The sequence below is a fragment of the Acanthaster planci genome, linkage group LG09, assembly GCF_054643075.1.
Source record: "Acanthaster planci isolate LZ-2023a linkage group LG09, COTS_SCS, whole genome shotgun sequence".
In the NCBI taxonomy this organism is placed as follows: domain Eukaryota; kingdom Metazoa; phylum Echinodermata; class Asteroidea; order Valvatida; family Acanthasteridae; genus Acanthaster; species Acanthaster planci.
The window spans coordinates 12,632,812-12,657,370 of record NC_141785.1 but is presented as its reverse complement, the minus strand read 5'-3'; the positions used below and the strand labels follow the sequence as shown (position 1 = coordinate 12,657,370).

Sequence of the window (24,559 nt, the reverse complement as noted above, 5' to 3'; positions counted from 1 at the left end):
TCGAAACAATCTCTGGGGGTACTTTTTCTGCGCCTCGGCCTGGCGGAGAATTTTCCTTGAATTGGGACACTGCACCCTTAAGCCGCGAGCAGTTCAAAAAATACGGAAGCGTATTACTGCCAACGCGGAAAAATATTTTATCTCGTTTAAACGACTTATCTCGTTAAAACGAGTCTAAGTCGTGTAAACAAACAACTATGTCGTTTAAACGAGCTAACATAATTTTTCGCTTTGGCTGAAATATGCTTCCGTAGAAAATGAAGATCAGCGAGTTCAATTACTTGCGTTCGCCTTGGACCACAAAGATAATTATGGCTACACGGCTTTATCAATTTTCCCAATCTCCAGACGAACGCGTTTACACCCCGGTCCGAAGCAAGTTGATTCAGAATAGCAGCCAAATATATTGTAACTCGAGATCAGCTCTTGAGACGGCAGCAGCAGGGTTCGGTTCTCGTTTTGTCGCTCGAAACTTGTTGCTTGAGTATATAGCTCGGCGGCCAAGAAAGCTTGACACGGCTTAAAACGTGTCACTAACTAGTTTTGTTACTCAAGTCAATTTCACTTGACTTGAGTTATTTTAATTAAGCCCGGTTCTAGGTTAACGTTATAGTCAGCGACATGCGGTACAGGTCTATGTTTAATTGTTGTGTACAAGGAAGCAGGAGGCCACTGTGTGAAACCTTTCATAAGGAAGTTTGCCTGTGGGGACTAATCTCTTATTAGCTTTCACTAGAATCGGGTCTTCTGAAGACGGACTCGAGTCGAGTCATTATGTTGCTCAAGTTATTTACCCATCGGGAGTCGAGTCGCCAAAAATTGTTGCTCGGGTCAGACTCCGAGTTGAGCCAAGTCATCAACTAGTGTAACCGCCTGGTCTTGCCGCCTGTGAGGCTCACTGGCCGTTTTCTAATATTCGTCTACGCGTCTTAGACTGCGTCTCAAAAATCAAACCCCATGATTGTGGGCCTAAAGCATTCAAAGGAAATTCAAGTACTGCAGCACTGATGATAATGGTACTATTGGGCGAACATCGTCTTTGCCAGGTGGTAAAAAAAATGACGAAGCCCGGCGATGGAGACTCTAGTCGGGTACTAATTTTTAAAATGGCCTATCTTTTAAAAACATCAGGCAAAGGTTTTAATAGGATTTCTGCCATTTAGGGCGTGGCTTCAGGAAATACAAGTTCATCATGAAGGACCAGGTTGAAGACATAAAAGTATGGAAGCAGGCGACACGCAAAACTTGAAAAAAGAGCTAGAGAGAGAGACAGAAAAATTCAGTCGTATCTCGCCGCGGCGAGATGGACTCAAAGATATACTAAAATAGTTTGGAGTATTCCCCTTCATACCCTTCGTATTTTCGTTTGATTTGAACGTTAGAAAACTCACAAAAATATTCCCCAGTCAGTGACTGACCATTCATATTATATACAAAACCGATTCAGAGAGAGAAAAATCTCTACTCGTCGTCCTTGTGCTGACGCTGGATGTGGGGGGGGGGGCGTAAGCAGGACACAGTTTGCCTAGCGAACGGCCCGGCCGCGCGCGGCGTCCCACATATTATCCTCGCGCATGCGTCTTGGACAAGAACTGACGGACAGCCATCTTCGTCCCTGTTGTTCTTTTCCGGTGACTTTGTTCCAGAATTTATTCAACTACAATCATGACAACGACTTCAGCTGCGAGTATGTTACTGCAGAAGCAGTTGAAAGGTAAAACCTGTTGTTGTTCGGTCCCTATTGCAGAAAATATAGCGTTCGTAGCATGTACAAAAGTGGAATAATCCCGATTTTTTTTTATCCCGTCAATTGATAGCTGCACTGCACTACAGTACACTCAACAGTACAGAGCTGGGCCTACCACCAGCCCAGTGCAGTGCACCGGTACGGTGGTACTGGTAGCCTACTCATGATGGTGTCGCATGTCTCGCCGTGGTTTTATGTGATGCGTCATCAGGTCATCTTGGCCATAAGCGCGCTGCCTACTCAACCAAGTACCAATGAATACGTAAAGGCAAAAGCACTGAATAGCTGAGAGAGAAGTCACTTTGGCAAGATTTCACCCCCCCCCAAAAAAAGTCCTGAAACTGCTCAACTATAGTATACACCCACCGTCATGACCGTAGGATTTTAGTGTGAATCCAAGAATTGACTCAGCCATAGGGCTGTGTATAAACATTATGGACGGATGCAACTTTATGCGTTCATATGGGAGCTTTGGCAACCTGAGGGCGCACTTAGTTGAAAAAACTGTCGACTTGTTGTCATAATGCAGGGGTTTGTTTTGCCGCGAAAGGTCACCGTGGTCATAAAGCTCCTGGATGTCACAGAATGTTGCGTCTTTGTTCTGATAGAGAGTTGCGACATACACCTAAGTGTCTGCATTGTTGGAAACAAACTGGCTGGTGCATCATGCACCTCTGCCTGCTGACAGTTGATTTACAATAGCACAAGCTCTACTATGCTGCGGAACAAATCGGAACAATCAAATACGAGAAAAATATTATACTGAAGTCACTTGACCCTCCCCATTTAAAATTCGTCCTATTAATTATAAACACTGATTTCTCTATTTTGATAGAAGCTTTTTTGATAGATGTGACTTTACTTGTTTTTTACGTGTTTTTTAAGTGATTCACATAATGAAAAGCCATTTTGTTTCCAAAATCTGAAGCTGTCACTGCTCTCTTGTTATACAGCTCTGGGTTCACTAACCTTTGGGAACGAAACAGAAATAACTTATTCAATTAGCATTGTTACATGTATGCTAATTTTTAGGGAAAATATCAACTATGTCATAACATGCCAGCTAATGCACCATTTGTAATCGAGTGTGCATATGCCAGCGCTGTTTCCTGAGTGGTGCAACGTCCAATTTCGACTTGATTTTGTCAGGGCTACGGAACGTCACACTGATCAGCAAACATTCATTTGCACATGCCTGTGCACAGCCTATGCACGATTATGAATGGTGCGCTTACTTGGCTGGCATGTTGTGTCATTGTTGACGTTGTTCCCAAAAATTTGTATACCGTTTGGATCACTGCAATGAAAAAAAATGGCGACTGCAAGTGCAACGACTGGAGGATTCCCTACTTTAACAGGAAATTTCTCTTTTCTTCCCAAAGGTAAGTGAATGTAACCGCTATCATTGGAATCTTGGACTCTCACTAAATCCTGCGGTGGGGGCCATTGGACTTTAAGGATTTTGGGGAGATAAAACCTGAGGATTTTGATTTGGGTTATGAGCTGTTTTGCATGTGTAAGTGAAATCAATACGGGCGATTCACAATAGTGCGCCACCAAGAGTTTGCAACACGTTGGCCAATCATAACGCGCGAAAGTTGTCGACCCTTTCCAAACGCGGTCGACAAATTTCGCGCATTGTGATTGGCCAATGCATTGCAAACTCTTGGTGGCACATTATTGTGAAACGGCCGTATTAGTGGTACATAAGGCCCAGGGAAGGTTCTAGGACTCTACTATCTCTGACCATGTTGAAATGTAAAATGAGGCGATTTGTAGAGTCCTACTTATTAGGACGAGCATGACCTGAGATGGCATGTTGGAGGAGATTCCCCAGTCCTTGTTAGTCACTGTTGAAAAGAATGGATGAATCATAATGATGTTGTGATGAATGCATTATGCAATACATGTATTGTGGTTATATCAGAGCTTCAACTGGCCATATGTTGTGTACATGTGTCAGCATTAACCAAATTTAGTGAGCCTACCAAAAATCTTTTCAGCTCAATAAAACAACCCCAAACCATATTGAATAGGTTTGCTATTCCAACAGTGTGAGGCTATGCAGGAACAGCTATGTAAGCACGCAGTAGTCTGTATTATCACCAAAGCCAAACACTGACTCATGTGTTTGCTTTGTTCCCAAAAGACCTTGGCTCTTTGAAATACCGAAATGGCTCATTGACACTATTTTGTGGTGCTGTTCATTCAGGAGTTGAGATGTCATGACCATTACAAGGTCATTCAATTTTTGTATTGGGAACCATTCATTGTACTTGATGTGTATGGTTTTGAGCACCAGAGCAGAGAACTGGCTGCATAAAAGTGGGCTATGTACACAGAATGTACAGCTTTCCACCTTGGAATATTATGTGACATTGTTTAATTGTTATTTATTGTGGCACAGTTGCACACAACTGTGTTGTGATACACTGGACACGAACCCGATGAGACTGGTCTGAAAATTCTAAAGGTTTTCTTAGTAAATGCTTCAGTATTTTCCCTGCTAAATGTAACATTTGGTATATGATTGCAGGAAAAAATTAGTAATGTCCATGCATGTATGGAATTCTTTCCTGCATGATATAATGCTTTTACATGTCTACTTGTGACTTGAAATTTTGTCCCTTTTTTGCAAAGAGCAGCAGCTGTGCCCTCGGCACACACTCAGTACAGCATTCTTTTTCTTTTGAAGAGTCACAACTGTGTCACAGATGTAAGAGCACATGTAATTCAGTGGTTGATTAAATCCATGAGGTACATGTATATGATAACTGGTTACTCAGTGGCAGAAGACTGAACCAACTTGAAGATTGTGTACAAATCATGAACAAGTACAGTGGAACGCCACTATAACGAACACACTGGGGTCCACGCTAAATGTTCGGTACAGCGGTTGCTCGGTAAAGCGAATTTAACTACCGAACGTTTCATTGCCCCGTTGAATAGCACCCTCTCTTGTCTAACTGAAGTGAACCCTCTTCTGATACTATGATTCACTGTTCTCGTGAGGTTTTGCCATTGCATTCACGTTTGAGGTTTCTAGAAACTTATCTCTTAATTATTTTTGTTTTTCCTCAAATTTTGATAATTTTCCTCAAAATTGATATTTAGTTTATCCTAAATGTCGTGAAGCTACCGCTCAGGATTGATCTCTGATGCATGCTGTGGCGAATCTCGGTTGATTTGCAACTGCATAGTGTTCGGTAGGTTTGTGCACAAATATTGGGAGCCAAGGACGATGTTCAGTACAGCCGAATATTCGGTATAGCAGTGTTCAGTACAGTGACATGCCACTGTATGAACGAGAGGTGCATTTACAACTTGAGTGGATATGTGCACATTATAAGCATCATCATTAATATTATTATTAATAGATCACTTGTGTTTCTCTGATCACTTTTCTCAGAGCTGCAGAGCAGAAGTAGTTTGGATGGCTTTTCAGCAGGACTGAAGGATGACGACGATATCTTCAAATGGGAAGTGATGATCTTTGGTCCCACCAATACCTTTTAGTGAGTAATGAAACCATTTCATTCTAGCAATTCTTGGGAGGCGTTGGAGCAGTAGTGTGCATTTATGGGCTGTTAGGGAACCAGGTGTCCTGTTGAAGTAAACGTGAGGTACCTGCAAAGAAAAGCTAACTATAAACTTCAAAGAAAAAGGCAAAGATTAAAATTCATTCAAAATTCTCGTAACCAAAACACTTGTTTTTTTTTCTCCAATCTTTGGACAAAATCTCCTCATAGACATCTCTTAAAAAACATTCTTTGCCCCAAAATTTACAAAGTTCATGTAATTTGTAAAGGTCGTTAAGGGTACACGGGACTCAGGTACCCCAATACATGTAGTACTCAACTGATTGTGTCAGGAACCGACTTTAAATTCTGGAACTAGGTTCTCACAACCTGCTACACAACATACTCAGTAACTGTTTAGACAAAGGAAAAGACAGATTAAAAGAAAAGGGATGGTTACAGGCTGCATGGAATTGCTGAAACAGGTTCATCATTTATGTCCCAAGATGCATGATCTGAATACTAAACACATGAATTGAATGGCACTTGCACCTGACGTAGGAAGAAGCTTGAGGTTTTTATTTTCCTGTTCACAGTGAGGGTGGCTTTTTCAAGGCAGAGTTGGTTTTCCCACAGAACTTCCCTAGCAGTCCACCAAAGATGAAATTTGTCTCCGAAATATGGCACCCAAACAGTAAGTGAACTTCACCTCAGCTGGAACTTTGACAGTCTCTAATTGGTGAAAAATAAGTCATTTTATTTCTTGTTTGGTTTGTTCTTGGTTTTGAATACAGTAAGTGTGCGAGCTCACGCACACAAGTGTGTAAACGCCTTCAATCGTGGACTCCCTATTGTTCCTCTTTTGTTCATAGAGTAACTTTTCGGAAGACCTCCCATATGTTTTGTACACATTTCCAACGGTGGACTCTTCGGCAACCGTGGACCCTATTGTCCCCTATTGTTATAGGTCCACGATTTGAATGTGTATACAAACTCACAACTGTTTGTGTAGCGGCTAAGATATTCATGTTTATATATTTTTCAGAAAGAAATGCAGTTCAAAATGACAAATCAAAATGCAGTCAGTGATGCCTTCCCTTAGGCAAACTACATGTACATCCATAATTACAAGTATAGGTGAACAAAATGCAAGTATATATATATTGGTAATTCCAGCATGTGATATAGAGATTCTCTGTGATGTTTCATTTTTCTGGATTCTTTGCCATTTTATAGCATTTAAAACCTCATTGACAACTATGTAACCCCCACTTGAAGGTTTCTCCCCATGTTTTAAAACGGTAGGAATCTTTACCATGGTAAATTTTTTTTTAAACTCAAGTTTATGCATTTTTTAACTTGATATTTGCCGTTGACAGTTAGCAAGGAAGGCGAAGTGTGCATCTCAATTCTTCACGAACCGGGTGATGATAAGTGGGGTTATGAGCAAGCATCGGAGCGTTGGCGACCTGTACACACTGTAGAATCCATCCTAATTAGTGTCATATCCATGCTGTCAAGCCCTAATGATGAGTCGCCAGCTAATGTAGATGCAGCGGTAAGAACCACTCGGTAGGGGGGGTGTGAAACTTACTGTATGTGGTGGGACGGTAGTGTATGTTTTTGGATATGGTTTGGATAGACCAAACCATGTCTGATCTGAACCTCTGTTATTTGATAGAAAAGGACGTAAACTGCATTTAGTCTATAACAGTAAAGAGATGTCAACTTATGATTTGTTCAGCCCATTTACGACTGTACCCTCCAGACTAAGAGTTTTATGATTTATTTAAAACTCCAAGGTATAAGTACCATGCAGTTGTGTATAAAACTCTTTGTAAGCTGGCCCGGAGCCGGCCTCTTAATGCCCACATCAGAAATGTGTCCCTGGAATTCCACAGTTTATGCGTACATGCTGCGCGAATAGCAGTAGAAACCAGCAAGGTCAAACCAACGGAACCATCCATTCACCCCAATTAACACCATGATGAACTGAGGGTGAATAGGCACAATTGCACTTCATTTGCAACGTGATTGTGTACGTCCATTATTAACCATGCAGTGTGCATGCACATGAACGTCGGTATCGTTACACACGTACATGTGGGTCATCATCTTGATCATAATGATCATGCTAAAGTTAACCGGGGTGGAAGACTGTCAAGGATTTGAATTTTGGATTTTTGGTGAGCAACTGGACTTACTTTGCACAATGGCAACAAGTGACCAGAAGTTCAAGGACTAATACACCAGCACTGTAGACTGACAGTAGACCAGCGAACGGATTTTCCTCAACTGTATTTTCAGTTGACAAATTTTGGGTTCACAGTCGAACATAAATCCCCCCCCCCATCACAGCAGCAGCATTTTTTGGCATATATCCAACAAGGTGGCTATCTTGCCTCCCCGCATGTTTCTGGCAAACACATCACTAGTAAATGCACACATTACAGACAAGTGTCAGGCATTAGATTGTGCAGTTGTGACTGTGATTGGTCCGAACATCAAGATGCAGGACTCAATGGATTAGCCTAACCAAAGTAAAGATGAGGATTTTTTTTTACATTTTTCTGTGTGGACCTATTTTGATTCCTGGTTGCCATCGGCTTAGCTGAGTTGCTTAGTAGCTTTTTTTTTCCTCAACAGAAAGAATGGCGGACAGAGTACAACACTACATTCAAACGCAATGTGCGCAAATGTGTCACAAAAAGCCAAGAATTCTTATAGTGGCTTGGCAGCTATTTCCCATTGTAAGTAAAAACATTTTCTTTCGTGTTGCTTGTGAAAGGAAAACTTAAGCTACCAATCTACTTGGATATGCAGCATACATGTATTTAACTTTTCTGGAAAAATGTGCTTTGTTCTGCAGGTCTTATCTTGCACTTTTTGCTTTTTTTTTTCAAACAGATTACGACTGACATTTTCCTTGGATTTGAAGAACAACACATTTCCTTGGAGGCCAAAGCTGACTGGATAACTTGACATCACGGACCTTCTTTTTATATGCAATACGAGCGACAAAACCGTTGGGACTCGTATCCAGTACGTGACGGGATGACATCTTTAATAGCACTGAAAAGGAGTTGCATTTTTGTCTTGTATATAGGACATGGAAACCATTATGAATACCAACAGATAAAACAAATCTTGAAATTATGTTGGTGATAGGAGGGGATAGGCAAGTCCGAGCGACCATTTTAGCTTTATATTCTCCAAGAGTGTGGTGTTTGTCACTTGCACAATTGAGTAGAGGGAGTACTGTGGCGAGTTTTGTGACTGCCTGGAGGACTTGAACAAGTCTCTTTGAGCAAAAAGGCTGTTGGAGGACACAGGGTTGGACGGCTGTTTCCCCACATCTATGGATGTATCTCAGTGTCTGTCTCTACATTGTCGTGCTGTGTGTGAGGAATTGTCGGTGGGTCTGTGCTAAAAGCACATGGTACTCTCAACATGTACTTGCCTCTTCCAAATGGGATCGGGGAATTTATCTTAATTTTATTTAGAAGTCCTCAGGTTGATACGACTAGGTAAGGGAAAAGGAAGAGGAACCAGAAGACGCAGAATATTGCGGTGTTTTGGTTAAGCAACAGATTTAGCATAGTCAAGGGTTGTGAAATCTCCCTTACTGAGCATTATTTGAGTCTGTACAAAGTCTGGAGTGGATTTGACACAGTGCCTTTGGCAGTGAAATCTCAGGAATTTAAACATTGGCCGCTGTGCAGCATTTGCGTTCTGCTTTAATCCCATGCAGCTGTATGCCGGAGCCAAGTTTCATCACTGATTCACACAAGGGAAAAAACATACATTTCCATGCATGATAGTGTCGCAGAAAATCCCAAGTTTAAGCCTATGTCACGAGAGACCTTGTGTGTATATTTCCCAAGACCAATGCCCATTTCTTCCTAAAGTAAGACCAAGGCCACTACCATAATAGTTAAGGAACACGCAAGTTAGAAAGTAATAGGCATATACGATTATGAAGTAAAACTCTCCCAACAGCAATTTTTCCAACACAGTTTTTCAATCCAGAGTGTCCCATCTGTTGAAACATTCGTTTGTAAAAAACAAACCAGAATGAACATGTGATTTCAGGAAAACATTTTGAGCAGTTGCAGCATAAGGCCGCCGATAAAAACCTCTTTGAGTTTCTAGTGTTTTTTTTTCTCTTGGTCAGCTAGCATGCAGTATTAAAGTCGACATTTCTAAAAACTCAGAAATTTCACTACACACAGTCTGAAATCAGACAAGTGCATTGAAATTCCCATCTAGGAAGAGAAGGATCTGAGAGAGTTGTGCATTGACGAGCAACTGGGAACTGTTTGATATTGCCTCGGTATATCAACAACCTTTTGCTTCTGTGCAGAGAAGCTGTTGACGCCGTTTTTTGCATTTATTATGTGAAACGAGTACATGCATTGATATTTTACCCGCGTCATCAACTGTTTGGAAGTAACATTGGAGACAGTATCTGTAACTGCATCACAAAGATGTTAAATTTTGAGGTTGTCTCCAGTGGCGAAACAATTTTCAAAGTGGGGGAGTGCAGTCGTGAGACCATCAGACATCAGCCATTGATAGACCCATCCATTAAGACTGGCCTCAAACAGGACCTTTGGGGGGGGTCCACCCTCTTTAGCAGTGGAAGGGGGCACAAGCCTTGTGCTTCAATCACATTGAGAACAACTATCACTATCCCAGTGTGTTTGATCAAATTTTTTAAATCTTAAGCAACTAGCTTTTCTAATAAAGAGGGAACTGAGGTGAGAGTGGAACAGTTTTAAAATGAAGATATGAAAATTATTGAAAAAAAAATTGTATAAAGATTAAAGAAAGAGAAGTTGCTTGTTTAGTCTTAGTAAAACGGAGAAAGGATTAATGTTTCGAAAAGGTTTAATGCAGTTGATGCTGTCGAGTATGATCGATGATCATTTTTAGTCAACCACTGGTCGGTTTTGCCTGGTGCCCAGGATATATTTTGTGCATAGGTTACCAGGGAAATCAACCAGTAGATGACATGGTCACCATGGGGTTGTCTCTTTGGACACCCTGTGGGCTCCGTGGTTGTGTTTTTCATGGAGCAACACAAAAATCCACCACATTCTCAAAAGCCTTACAAGTGTATCTCATGATGTTTACCAAGTAACTAATTGTCATTGGAATGTAGGATGAACAGTTGCCCTTAATGCTCTTGTGTCTTTGGTGGGGGTGTTTTGTATGGATTGGCTGCTCAGTGTACCCTGTTGTGGTATGCAAATGCATAGAAATGAAGAAAACTTCAGCAATTTTGATGCTACGTTTTTTGTTGCGCGGTAGCTTTGGACGGACTGGTGTAAGTGCTGACAAAAAAAATGTGCTTTGGAGGAACAGTTAAAAACTGTGGGTGTGGATGGCTTTTCTTAAAGTGGAATGTTTACCAGGCAGCTTTCATGTCCCTGAGGGCATAGTAAAAGCAAATTACAGAAATCGAGACCATGCCCCAGTGACCGTCATAACACCTGTGTACATGTAGAAAGCACTGTAACATGCAGTGTTGGTGTTCAATCTGTCACAAGTCAATCAGTCTTGAGCCAAGTTGTATGCTATTCAGATAGATGGTTACAGAAGCATTTCTTTGTCAATGATCATCCTTTTACTTATGACTGGTCTTGTCAGAGGACTTGTGATGGACTTTAAAACATCATCGATGCTGTTCAGTGTTCGGTGCTGCTTTTTAACTGAGAGGAGCACAGCTTATTAGATGAGGGCACTTAAATGGCCCCCTCTGTGCTGGAAGGACACAGATGACAAGATAAATGTGATCCCCTTGGAAATCTGATGTGCCATAAATGCTTAAGGCATGCAAGATGAAATTCTCCATTTTGTCTTTTTATGCACTGTCTTGAACGTGGCCACTGGCCAAAATGGTGTTTCCCAGCCACACATCGTCACTATTTTGAACAAAACGCACCCAAGTCACATTTTGTAAAGTTTTGAATGAATCAGATTTTGTCTTGTTCAGTTAATTTCCTGCCAATTAATTGTGCCATTGTATTTGTAGATAATTAATGTAGAATGGATGTAAAAATAATATCTATAACGATCTTCTTTGTCTGAAGAAGCTTACCAAATGACTGCAATTTTTGTTGAATTGCGTTCATTAATTTTGATTCTTTGATTTTGTCAAATTAGACTTTGTTTTGACTGCAAAATTGATTCTTTTTTAGAGTGGGAAGTGCTATTACGCAAGATGGTTACAGAAATTTTGAGCCATTTCTCAAAAACGAAAGCAATATAGTTTACATGTGCGACTTTATTATAGAAGGGTTATGAGAAACTGACCAGGACCCAGTTTCATTGTGTTAAGTAAAACGTCTTGCTAAGTAAATTGAAGTGCGAAGCAAAACATTGGCAGAACACCATTGAAAATAAAGCAGTATATTTGCCATGATCCATCGGCTGGTAACCAGTTTTCACTTGGCAACTGTTGTGCTTAGCAAATCTGTTAAGTTTAACAGCTCTATGAAGCTACCTTTGGGTTTTTGTAATATGCCACGTCAACATTACTTTGCTGTGGCTTGAAATTGTACATTTTTCTATGGGAAGTGGCTACTGTATAATTACCATAGACTCATGCATAATTCAATCCACAGTCAAGTATTTCGGACAAGGCCATATGTAACCCACTCGGTAAAAATGAGTCCTAAGTTGCCAGAGCCACTTTTGAGTTTTCATTTGTATTGGAAAGAGCAAATTGATTTTTTTGTTTTGAAGTATTACTCAGTTTGGCATCCGGATGAAAGTGGATACTCCATGGTGAAAAATGCTGTGGATTCCTATTGCTTTACACTGTGCAAAATTATTCTAAAGGACTTTTTACTCCTAGGTGGCTCTGGCGACTTAGGACTCATTTTCACAGAGTGTGTCATATATATACTTGATGGGAAAGGAACCCCAAATTCGGCACTTAGTTTCAGTGCAACATTAACTACATATACAGCGTATGGAACAAATGAAGACTGCTAAAATGGTCGCCAAAACTTGCCGTTATAAATTCTGAACTGTAGATCCTCTGGTAATCTTAAAGTTTATCCACATTTATAACATCTTTCTGTTTTGATTATTCTGGAAATTTCCCAAAGTTGTGTTTGTAAATGTAATTGTGTGACAGTTTAGATTTTGTTTCAATTTAAATGCCAATTGTAATATTGATCATTAAATATCAAAGTGAGTGAATTATTAAGAAGAAAGCCGAATGGTTGAAGGGTAGTCATGTTACCCAAAAACTTAAGAATATATTCTTTGTTGAAAAAGGCTTGGTAATTTTCTAGGTTTTAACCAGTTTCACTTGGCCTCAAAAATTGTGCTTACTACACAGGCCTTGCACTAACTTTTTATCCTGGCTACCCCACTGGGCTAGTTAACTGGATATTTTACTAGCCCGTATATAACAAATTGAAAAAAATCAAAATTTGTTATCAGCTCACCAATAAAGAATTTGACATTTCGGAAAATGAAAGGCTGAGGGTATAAATAAAGAGGCATGTATGTTAGTTAAACATCGCTTGAGTCACTGGTAACGGAGTCGGGAACAAAATTACTTCTTTGCTCCATCTTTCCCCTCATTTGGGTTTGCTTACGTTAGGCAAATTGCCACTTTTTGCTTACTTTCTGATATTTATATTGATATATTGATTTATATTGAATACATGTATTTATTTTGATCTAAGTTTGAACAGGTAGCTATAGGCTTATTCTGAATTTTTCACTAGCCCACCAGGCAACCAAGGAACAAAGTTTAGGTAGCCCAGAGCATTTTTAGCTGGAATTTGTACGCTGGGCTCGTACTTTTTCGAGGCCTGCTACACTACAAAATAATGCTGGTGCGTAAGAACTATTTCATGGCCTGTATGTGCTTATAGCTGGGTGCACATGGTGTTACGTTAATGATTTCAGCGCCATTTTGTCATGGGGTTAAACTTACTGTTCCTGTACTTACTGCTAAACAGTCTCTGTGAAACAGATGAAGCACTGTAAAATCATATGCGAGGCAGGGCCGTGAACTTGGGCCGGGATGAATGCCAACTTTCACAGTGCAGTCTGTTGAACACCGGGTTCCATTCTGCCAGTTTTGTTGTTGTGTTACAATTGGCATTTAGAACTTCCTTCGATTTTGCTGTCACAGTTGGTGGTGTACGTTAACAAAGTGTGGATTTTCTGGGAAAAATAATATGATGACTGGAGAGTTGTACATCTGCAACAGTAGACATTAACTTCATTAACTTGCTTCAAGTGGACAAGCTTCCTGCACAAACTGATTCAGAAAGTGCACTACTGTCCAATTTGTGTTGGGCAATCGTATAGGTGCTTTTTGGAAGTTCACCTGTGGCACAGGTCATAACTGAACATCTGTTTTTTTTGCGGGGGGTGACAATCTGCTTATCTCATACAGGGCCATTCTGAGCACTGCATAACTCTTAAAATAAAAACAGCGAGTTGAGATCTTGTGCACTTTTATTTGAGTACATTGACTTGCTACAGAAGGATTGGACACCTCATTAAGCTCATTATTTTTGGAATGTGACCAGCTACTTGCAGTGACACTGATAACCATCACCTCCTATACTAACAGGTATTTTAAGTTTGGTTTGGAAAGAAAATACATGAGACTTCCATGTTGTAGTTTAATTATACCTTCAAATATGATTGTGCATTACGGTCTATTAAATATTCTAATTATAAGTGGTTGAATTTTCAAGACATTGTTGTGTATTCTTGGTTTATTGCTCAGTTTATCTTACAGTGTAAACGATGCCCATTAGAGTAGAACTCACTGTTCGCTGTACTCATGTATTATTGGTGTAATATGTTTGTTAATGATTGGCAAACACTCTGGACATCTTATCCCCAAAATGGACCCTAAAAAACAAATTGCATCTTTGGGGGCCAGGCCCCTTTTTGCTCCCCCCAGCCACTAATGGGTGCAGATTCTGGTGCAAAAGCCTTTTCCTTTTGTATAAAGCTGGATTAACTAATATTTTGGACCCAGGAACCTTCTGTAAATTCATATTTAGAAACAGAAATGTACATGCAGCCAAAAAAAAACACTGGCTTTGTCGTTTTGATGAATACTGCCAAGGATTCCTTTAGGCGTCCTCATCCTTAGCTTTCATCTTCGTGTCATCTTCCATCTCATCTGCTGGATGCACCTGATTGGAGTGTTTGCGTCCTATAGAGAAGGTGCTGCTGATCTTCTTGACGACAGCTGAGATCCTGCTCCCCGACTTACTGCTGGAATTAGACTTTGATGTTGAAATGGCATGTCCTGAGTCAACACTGGGTATATTGGATGCACTTCCTAGGGAAGATGCTGGATCCAACTGTTGTTGGTTTTCAGCTTGATGCAGCATGGAGCTTTGCTCATCAAACATTTCATCATTGGTATCAGGGCGGGTACACCCATCCTCCTTTGAAGACTGCAGGGCAGGTGCATAGCTTGAATCCATTGCTGGATCTGAGACAGTGTTTGGAAGAGGCCTCGGGCATCGGTCAATTGGATAGTTCAGGGCATCAAAGTCACTGAAGATGGAGGATGCACTCTGGGGAGTCTCCCCACAGCTTATTGGCAGCATTATGGAACTTGAGAGGGATGTGGCAGATGGGGTGTAGCTTGACCTCATTGGCTCAATCTGCATTTCTGGCGAAGCATCACCTTTACTCATCAGCAACTCCTGAGTACTTTGATCAATTGTGTAGTCTTCCACACTGACTAGGCCATTGTGGACATGGTCATGGAGACAAATCTCAGCATGCCTATTATTTGGATGAACTGTATTTGGTGTCCCCTCGTTTTGAATGTGAGGTGGAGTTTCATGTTCATCAATTTCATTTTGATAGTTCTCACATACTGGGTTCCCGACTGTATGGTTGTCACTGAGGCAGTCTGTATTTTGAGGTATATCCATTTGACGTGCCCCACTTTGGCACGTGTCATCTAGGTCAGCTTCCAGTTTCTGTTCCTTGTTTCCAGTGTTATCTCCTCTGTCAGAACTTCCTCCTGTTGTCTGTTCATCAGCCCCTTCCCCAGTGTTGAATTTAAAAGATCTGCTCGTTAACCCACCCTGATCTTGCGTGTGAGCCTCAGAAATGGATGCACTACTGTTCCTTGTGTCTGCTGTGATTTCCATTGCTTTAAGATTGCCAACTTCCGTGAGGAATTTTGTTGGACCCTTTGATTGAGTTCCCTGCACTGGATTCCCAAGTGGATGATAAGCATCTAAGAATTTTCCACTCTGAGATGCATCAGTGTGACGAGTCGTACTTTGGCAAATGTTATTTGGATTGATCTCATGTTCTTGTTTCTCATCTTCAATACCATTTTCTTGACTCTCAGGACTTTCTTTCAATGCCACTCCAGCAACATCAACTTCACACAACCCACGGTGAACTTCCACGTGAGCCTGAGAAGTTGGGGTAGTACTCTCCCGCATATTAGCAGTTTGCACTGCTGTTGGAGGTCCAACTTCTTTGTTGCCCTCCCCTTGAATGCCAGCTTGAGCTTTGTGCAAATCACACTTACTGGCACTGTCCTGGTGAGAAACAGCCTCGGCTTTGCCGGACTTTGTTTCAACCTTTTCGTGTCCATAAGCTGTGGATAAGTCTGAATCTCTTTGGCCCAACTGAGTATTAACCTCTGACGTGGATTTTTTTAACAGGGCACTTTCGACCATAGCATAGCTATCATCACAACTTGCATTTGCATTTTTACCATCCTGAGTTGCATTCACAAGCACTTCATTTGGTGAGTAAGCGCTAGCAGTGTGTTCATCATCATGACTTTCCAAAGCCACTTGTTCGTTGTCAGTTCCAACACTGTCAAGGGTGGTATCTTCTCCGACATCCATCTCTGTTGTCATAGGATTCATCTCATTTGAATCCTTTGAGACTGGGCACTCATCCTCCTTCCCTGGCTTGGGAATGCCAGCAATTTGAGTTTCAGCAAGAAGCTCTTCATCTTGCTCAGGAACAGTTGGTTCAATTTGACGACTAACCTGAAACCAAAAGAAATAAATTTTTTGTGTGTACGTGTTTAATCACATGTCTTTTCAATGTCCAGTTTTTATTTGTTGTACTGAACTTTTCTGTCTGAAGGTTTTGAGATAAATAGGTCTCTGATTCCTTTGCGGTAATGTCATTGAGTTTCCATGACCAAAGTACCTTTCGTCTAATTGCCTGTCCATCCCCCTCATTAACCTCACCTTATTTTTTCTTCGTTTTGGAAGGTAACACACTCCTTCAGCGTCATCAGCCGTCACTAATTCCTCTTCAGAATGGTGAGCAGTGATGTCCTCCTGATCTACCTCCAAGATGCCATAGTACTTGCCCATCTCTGCTGAAGAATGCTTGGAGTGTTTGGAGTGTCTTGAGTGGGACAGCTCCTGCACCAGTGTGTCCTTAAGACATTTGGCGGAGCCCTGGCAATAGGTCATGTCTGGACGAAAGATGTTGCGAAAGGAGTTTCGACTTCCAGTAGAATAAGCGGACGGTGCTTTGTGATGGTGATCAGGTTTAATGGAGATGGCCGAGAGATTGGCATCTATCAACTCCTCTCCGATGTTGATGAGGTTGTCATGGTAGACAGGAATGATGTTGCTGTAGTGATGATGGCTGCTTTCGTCCATGACCACCTTGTCAGGCTCCACTGGATGAGCAGTGCCCGATGAGATGTCCGTCGTAGAGACCTTAAGTTCTGGTTTCGTTTGACTGTGGGAAGCCATGTCATGTTTAAGCCTTCCAGAACTGTCCATTTTGAGGGAACCTGAAGATAACACAGCTGCAGTGACATTGATGGAGACCTTGGAAGAGGCTGTTGAAGTTGAGGAGTGATGTTTAAGGGGCACCAGGGCTCCTTCAAAGATGAGTTTGTGGTCCTCTGTTTCTTTAACAACTTCCGTCAGTCCCGTAACAGACTCGCCGCTCAGACACCCTTTCAGGGAGGTGACGCTTCCCTCAACAGCAATGATCTCATTTTCAACCACTCCTATAATGTCACCTTCCTCCCCTTCATCACTTTCAGTGCTGCTGGAACTCTCACACTCACTTCCACTCGCTGTCAGAACTTCGCTAGATTCTCTGTCTTGATCCTCATCTTTGCTGTGATGTTGCTCATCTTTTTGAGGATGTATATAATGGTCATGGCGATGATGCTTGTGTTGATGACCTTCATGATGGTGGTGATGATGAATCTCTTGCCCAACCTTCTCAAGAATGTTCAAAACACTGGTGAGCAAAACGCTGTCACTGTCCAGCATTGCAGTCTCCTCTTCATAACCTGCTTCACTCCCATTTTCTTGGCTAACCTCTTGCTGTCCGCCTTCCATCACACCCTTTTGGTCAGTTGCAGAGACTATACCAAGCTGAGAGAAGGACTGCTCCACGACAGTTGCCACAGCATCACTTGCTTGTTTGATAAATTGCTTTTCCTCCTCTGTTACCCTTGCTTCAGTCTCCCCTCTTTCCTTTTCTTTTGTCTTTACCTCTCCACGTTCCTCCGCGTCTTTTATTGTTTCTTTAATTTCCTCTTTGATTACTTTGGTTATCTCTTCCTTCGATACCACTTCTTGCTCCTCCTTCACTTCTTCCTTTTCCTCCACCTTTCCTACCTTAGATCCCTCCATGGTTTTATTCTGAATTTCTTTCCCTGTATCCACCTTTTCTTCATGCTTAGTATCGTCTTTAACTTCCTCTTCTCCCAAATCATCCTCTCTTTCTGTTTCCAATGTTTCCTCCTCAACTTCTACTTCCGTTTCCATGTCTTCTTTTATTTTCTGCTCGATCTCATCAATAATTTCATGCTCTTCCTCACATTGATCTTCAACTTTAATGGTGCTTCTCGAGATTCCTTTAGGAGCTTCCTGCAGTTTGTCTTCGTCAACTTCTTGTGCTTCTTTCAACATAAGTTTGCTGTCCCTCTCTTTCCCAAGATTTTCTTCAAGAGGAGTACCATCCAGCTCTTGAACTTTCTCCTCAATTTCCTTGTCAACTTTCTCTTCTGTCAATTTCTCTTTTTCATTTGATAAATTTCTGCTTTTGATTTCTTGTTTCTCAACACTATCCCCATCAACTTTCTCTGTTGACGCCAGCATTTTTATTTCCTTTTTACCATTATCATCTTTAACTTCTCCTGTATCTGCCTTTTCTTTAATTAAGTCCTCTCCCCCTAGTAGGTCATCTTTTGAGTCTTCAACTTTTTTCTCCTCCTCTGCAAATGACGATAAGCTTCCTTCACATAAACTCACCTCAGATTCACTCTTCCAGAAGTCTGACTCTTCTGATGAAGTATCCTGTAATTTTGCTGAGGTTGGTGGACCTTCCGACTCTGTCTCTGATGCTTCATCCTCTGAATCCTCTTTATTGTCACCTTTCCCAAGGTGGTTTCCGCTACTAACCGATTCTGCATCACCCTCAAATGATTCATCTCTGACAGATGTGCATGAACTACTCCCAGATGATGGAACAGACGAGTCTTCATTCTCAGACAAGGCAGCTAGATCTGCTTCTCTAGAGACACTCGCCAGCACCTCCCTCACCTCAAGTGCCACACCTGTGTCACTGGAAACAGCAAGAACGCCTGGAGACACTGCATCTGCCCCTTGGAGCTTGCTATCCTCCTCACCGCTACTACCGTCTGCCAGATAAACATCTCGCATCTTGGAAATGCCCTGCAGTTCCTCTGTGGACAGTTTTGTGGGCACGGGTGACTGCCTGTAGTCTAGTGATGTGACAGACAGGACCTTGTCTGTAATGCAGACCTCAGGTTTCCCTTGCTTTGAAGAAGCAAAGACAACACTGTCATCGCTTGAAGAAGGGAAAGCATTTTCCAAGAGCTTCACTTCGAGAGACTGAAGTCAAAATGTTCAAACGGAGAAAAATGTCAGACTGAAGTTGAAGTTGAAGTGTGAAGTTGAGAAGCAAACGATTATTTTACACAGTTTCAATCATTTCAATCGATAACAAATTAAAGCTTGTCAAGATATCTAATTTCTTAAAAAGACTACATATACAAGACTACTACAAGATTATTTATATAAGAGATATTCTAGATGATCTCTGATATCTATAAAAGTTGGTCCTCACCTCAGATGATGGATGTTTCCTCCTCCGCTCAGGTGATGAAGTAATAGCCTCAGAACCATACATTTCTTCTTCGGTGTGCATTTCCAGCTCTGCACCACTCGAGTAGCCACTGCCTTTTTCTGCGATAAGATGCTTGAAGACAGCTTTAGGCATTAGAAAATAAAGAGAAGAAAATATCAAGCGTAGTGTGAATTTTCAACCAAGGAGCAGCACGATGCAGTTAAGTATTTAAGAATACTCTGATTTCCAAGCGGCCCCTAAATTGTTTCAGTTCCACAATCCACTGCAGGCGCAGGACAGTGAGGACACTAAAGGAGGTCATAATGTTGCAGCGTATTTTTCTTCCTTACATTTTTAGATAAATCTGAAACATCATGCCAAAAACAATGTACCCACCCCATTGCCTTCTGTGGCGCTGGTTGTATTTTCGCCTTATCCTCTCTAGCCTCTTGTCAAGCCGTCTTGCGATTATTGCTTCCCTCTGGGCCACAAGTCTTGCCCTTGCGTCCCGGATGCTTTCAAAAATCGCTTAGAGAGGTACAAGAAGACAATGGGGCAATATCAGGAATGATAATGATTGAGAAGGCACAGCTAAACAAAAGTGCAAAAGAATGCAACTTTTATCCCAAGTTGCCTCAAGGTACAAGTTACCTTGCTGCCTGGCTTGGTGCGCTTTGACCATCTGTGACCTCATGATCTTGACCTTTGATGCCCTGGCCTCTTCCCTCTTGCATTGGATAGCCTCCATGGTCAGCCGCGCCTCTCGGTTGGCTTCCCTCCTGTCCCACTGTTCCTGGAGCTGTTCAGTCAGGAAGGGAATTTGAAGGCAATCACACAGAAGTAGGCCTTGTCTCGAGTGACTTTCGTAATGTTTAAGGAGATTGTTTTCAAATTGTAGGTAATACCTTATCAGGTGGGCAACAGCGTATCTTGAAAGCTTAACTGACATTCTCAGCCAGTGTATCAGCCAAGCAACCCACCACATAATGTAGCATCTCACTCATTGATGGTCACTTCATTTTGTCACAGTTTTTTTCTGTGCTTTCACAAAATGAGTGTTGATTTGATCAGACTCACCCGGATCAACAAAAGTTGACTGAATTACAGAATCAGAGAGCAAAATCTGCACTTTGGGTGATGTACAAACATTGATTCCAGCAAATTACCTTCAACTCACGCTCAGCCATCTTGACCAGCTTCCTTCTCTCCAGCTCTTGTTCCCGTCTCATCTCCTCATCGAATCGCTTGCTCAGCAGAAGTGACTGCCTCTCGTATGTCTACAATAAAATCATCTCAGTGTTCTCAAAACATAGATATACCATCCTTCGCCCTTAGCCACAGTGAAACAGATCTATACAGCCTCAATGACAGCTCACTGAACAAAAAGGATTGAAAAACGAAAAGAATTCAGGCAGAGATAAATTCTTTCAAGAATTTATTTTTTATTTCCCATTGAAGTAAAACAGTGGAAAATCCATTGTTTTTACTTAATAAAAAAGCAGTTCAGTGGCAAGAAATATTTTTAGGACCTTTTCAGAATTTCTTTAATTTGAACAAAACGTTCTTATAACTTCCCTGTGATCAGTTTGTTGCCCTTTTCCCAAAAGAACCACAAAATTTTGGCTCTAGGCATACCTAGATTAGCAACCCCCCCCCCGCAATTCACCTTCATCTCTCCTCTTCTTTTCGTCTTCTTTCGCTTTTGCCTCTTCTCATAATGAGCCTGCATCACACTGCCGACGGGCCTCTTTGTCTTGGCAATGCTACCTTTTTTCGCCAGCGTCTTAGAAACTCCTCCCCTCCGTACCTGTCCTGCAGATGATCTGGAGCATTTTAAGGAAAAGTCTTTATGGGGATTTCTTTGAATTTAGGAATGGTACTGCATGTATTAGTCAATCATTTCTTTTAAGCTATGTACGTACAAGAACGTTTAAATTCTGTTTGGTCACTTTCTTGTGCCCGAAGTATGCCAACGGATTTGTATGTATCCTGGTAATGCTGCACTGTGCATTTTTAAAGAGTAACAACGTGAGGACGCCTTACTTTGAATGAGATATTGTTGCAGACGATCTCTTGTGATGCTTTGATGATGTGGCCGGTTCCTGCTGAATATGCACCGATCGTTCATTGCGAGCAGGTTTGTGATCTTTGGTGAGCTTTTTGCGGTTTAAATACTTTTCCATCTTAAAAAAAATAGAGCAAGAAAAATGAGCTGCATTCGGTTGACGACGAGAAGGAGACAAATGCATCAATGAATACGGAAAAAGTCATGCATTTGGCTTAAATTAAATGGAAAAATCAGCTCATTGTGGCGTTTAAAATACCATGCGTTTTCTTTGCTGTGTCAGTTCTTCCAGTTGGACTTGCTTCACGTACTGATGATAGTCATTAAACTCTTTCAAACCACATTTCACCTTTTAAAAAAGAGGATTTGATACTTAGTTTAGACAGACATCTTCCATTTGAAGATTTAAAAGCTGTTATATATTATTTTTCAGACCGATCAGGCCTTCAGTCATGTTTCAATTGTAGCTGTCGAGCAGCATATTTTGTCGGGGAAAAACGTATAATAGACGTACTTATCTGCCTTTGATCAGGTGATAATCTGACAATGGTGTAATTAAGTTGATGAGACAGTCTTTGCAAGGAAGGAAAGAATAACTAGAGGCGCTGATAATATATTAAATTAAAAAAATTGCATGAAAACAAGAAAATCATTGGTCACAAAAATGAAGGGCAGTTCATTTTGAACAAAGATCAATGACTCAATCAGTGTTTGGAAAAGAGCACAATGAGCTTGTGAAAAGCCTCCCTACCATCCCGCAGGGAGTGAGGTAGCCACTCCTCATCAGGTGGGCATACATCCTCGGGGAGGTGTAGTAGCTCTTGAGGTTTGGGTCATGGAGACTCTTGTAATTCATGCTCATACCCTGGGGGCTGGAGTCAAAGTCAAAACCTTTCGGAGTCACATGAAGCTGTGGTATGAAAATAAATAATAATTAGTGCTTGTATGTTTGTGCAGTTAGGACTATAACTTCATGTGGTGTCCAAACAACGGCATTATAGAATTCCTTCATAATTTGATGCTTACGAAAACTTATTTGATATTAGGCCTATACTCCAGGCTGCTTGGTATCTGTAATCTGCATTATTCCGACTTCGGCTTTTGGAAAAAAAAAGACAGATTGTGTTTGATTCTTAATGCCCTGATTTCTTTTTAAAGGTGATTAGGTTCAACGATCGTTGCAACAAAACTCTAAACTATTTGCTCACAATTTGAAGAATTTGTGGTCATGGGTGGTGGCTTCATCAGCCTTATGCTTTTGTGTACACACACAGTTTGTGTCGATTTTAGGCCGGGGGTTTGAGTAGCATTACACATGGTGGATATTGTAGATGTTAAGGTCGTCATTCGCAGTGGTATCTCGTTTGCAGTAGAACCATGGCAAACTTCTAAAGAACATCGTATCTTGCTGTGTACCTTCTCACACAAACCAGTAGTATACAGCATGATCTTGCCAGCCGGTGCGGGCACCATTGGCATCTTGCTGTACAAGGGCGTGTCCAGCATCCAAGCGGGCACTGGAGGTCTCTCTTTGCAGGCCAATCGCTTCGTCTTACGGTATCCATGAACCTGGTGGGAGGAAGGCTGGTGTGGTGCGGGCATCGATGATGCCGGTGGGGATCTGGCGATACCGGCAGTCTTGGGTCGCCGGATCTTGGTTTTGGATTTATCCATCGTCGGAGCAATCTCAAGAAGACCTTTCGTTCTACATGTTGGTGCTACGCCAGGCTTAGGTGCTGTGGGCTATACGTGGAACTACACCTTGGCAGTAAGTGGCTCACGGAGTTTGATTTTCTCAACAAATATAGTTTTCTAATTGTTTCCTTGTGCCACGCCCAGTTCTCGTCGATGTTCAGGAGTTTAAAGTTTGAAATTCAAATGAAAAACTACAATGGCAAATAGCCTGCATCCCCAGATACCTCCTCCATGACCTTCCCAAAATCTCATTGACGCAAACGATTTTGGAACAAAATGTTGGGGTTGTGCGTTGAGCGTGTCTTGGAATTTCTCCGGGCGCACATTGACATGTTTTTCCCATGTTTTTCGTATCTCGCAAAGGGCGCGTGATCAGAAATCACGCTCTCAGCTCATAAACAGCGGTCACCAATGCCAACCCCCTTTACTTTGACGACAGCTTTTGCAATAAACGCATGTGTCTAGCTGTGGAAAGAGTTCAGTTTGGGTGGTAATATTCGGTTTTTTCCCCGCAGTCTCCCAGCAGTATTTCTTTGAAACAGGAATGACATTTTCTTGTTCGTTCCTGTCTTTCGGAAACACAGATTTGTCATTTTTGCTAAAACTCATGCTTTCCAAAATTATTGTTTTAATAACCGTCTCAAACTGGTGTTTGTTCGTTGTTTTTGTTACGTGTTTTGTTAAGTAACATTATTTCTTAATGATGAGTAGAGAATGTTGTAAAACAGCCTATCACTCTTCCAAACAGCGGCGAAGCCATCGTTGTACGTGCCACAAGCGGAAATCCATGCCTTATCCACCAGCCCCCCGCCCTTCAGTACCCGGATTTGAAATTTTTGAAATATCAAAAATAACTACAAGTCATGGTTCATCTGCAGTCTGCGCTTCCTTGGAAAAAAAACTTCCGTGGGTGCCCAAGAATTTTCACCCATTTTTACTCCAGTGCTTCCTAATTGGCTCTCTTTCAATATTCAATCAAGGCCAATCCAAGCGAGATCACTTTTAGACCTGATTGAGGCCCCGTATAAGCAGGCTCTGGCTTTTTAAGAAGTATGTGCCGACGTATCATATCCAGCAAGAAATGAGGCAGAGCTCTTCATGTACTTGTAGTTACTGTTCGTGCATGGAGGTTCTCAACCTCTGCGCATAGGCAGGCATATTAATGTTTCGGCCCATGAATGACAAAAAGTGGCCATTCGCCTTGTCACTGTCTAAGTAGCAGAAAGGCAGAACGTTTTCGAAGATTCCGGTTTTCAGCAGTCCCGCCTTCCTTCTACCACAAAAGCTAAAACGTTTAGGAAAAACTGATTCACTGCCTTTTTGCCACCTGAAAGCAGATTTTACTTATTTTGGGTGAGCGAAAAGTGAATATTTAGGTTTCTTCTATCAGCAAACAATCAGATTGAACATGTTTGGGCATTC

At 41.6% G+C, this 24,559-nt stretch overlaps 2 protein-coding genes across 3 annotated transcripts; one reads left to right on the top strand and one right to left on the bottom strand.

Annotated features, from left to right (window-relative positions):
• Positions 1 to 1,576: 1,576 nt before the first annotated feature.
• Positions 1,577 to 13,999, top strand: LOC110987048 (putative ubiquitin-conjugating enzyme E2 7). The gene is made up of 6 exons (XM_022249459.2): positions 1,577 to 1,714; positions 5,157 to 5,262; positions 5,862 to 5,959; positions 6,645 to 6,823; positions 7,912 to 8,015; positions 8,173 to 13,999. The coding sequence occupies exons 1-5, from the start codon at positions 1,666 to 1,668 to the stop codon at positions 7,990 to 7,992; spliced, it is 513 nt and encodes a 170-aa protein (XP_022105151.1). The 5' UTR covers positions 1,577 to 1,665; the 3' UTR covers positions 7,993 to 8,015; positions 8,173 to 13,999.
• On the bottom strand, positions 13,738 to 23,414 carry LOC110987053 (uncharacterized). 2 transcript variants are annotated; one of them, XM_022249470.2, is made up of 11 exons: positions 22,859 to 23,414; positions 22,194 to 22,352; positions 21,702 to 21,791; positions 21,421 to 21,560; positions 21,044 to 21,200; positions 20,544 to 20,654; positions 20,029 to 20,176; positions 19,774 to 19,905; positions 19,378 to 19,520; positions 16,500 to 19,142; positions 13,738 to 16,292 (listed from the first exon to the last, which is right to left on the bottom strand). In XM_022249470.2, the coding sequence occupies exons 1-11, from the start codon at positions 23,114 to 23,116 to the stop codon at positions 14,388 to 14,390; spliced, it is 5,886 nt and encodes a 1,961-aa protein (XP_022105162.2). In that variant the 5' UTR covers positions 23,117 to 23,414; the 3' UTR covers positions 13,738 to 14,387. The 2 variants fall into 2 exon arrangements, with proteins under 2 accessions (XP_022105162.2, XP_022105164.2); XM_022249472.2 differs by lacking the exon at positions 19,774 to 19,905.
• Between the last annotated feature and the right edge of the window lie 1,145 nt (positions 23,415 to 24,559).

Bases quoted from the DNA above. Each gene is read 5' to 3' on its own strand.
- LOC110987048 (XM_022249459.2), top strand. From the start codon at position 1,666: ATGACAACGACTTCAGCTGCGAGTATGTTACTGCAGAAGCAGTTGAAA. The intron at 5,263-5,861 runs GTGAGTAATGAA...TCCTGTTCACAG, and splicing joins GGTCCCACCAATACCTTTTA to TGAGGGTGGCTTTTTCAAGG. The intron at 5,960-6,644 runs GTAAGTGAACTT...TGCCGTTGACAG, and splicing joins CGAAATATGGCACCCAAACA to TTAGCAAGGAAGGCGAAGTG.
- LOC110987053 (XM_022249470.2), bottom strand. From the start codon at position 23,116: ATGGATAAATCCAAAACCAAGATCCGGCGACCCAAGACTGCCGGTATC. The intron at 21,792-22,193 runs GTAGGGAGGCTT...CTTTTTTAAAAG, and splicing joins ACCTCACTCCCTGCGGGATG to GTGAAATGTGGTTTGAAAGA. The intron at 21,561-21,701 runs GTATTTTAAACG...ATTTTTTTTAAG, and splicing joins CACAGCAAAGAAAACGCATG to ATGGAAAAGTATTTAAACCG.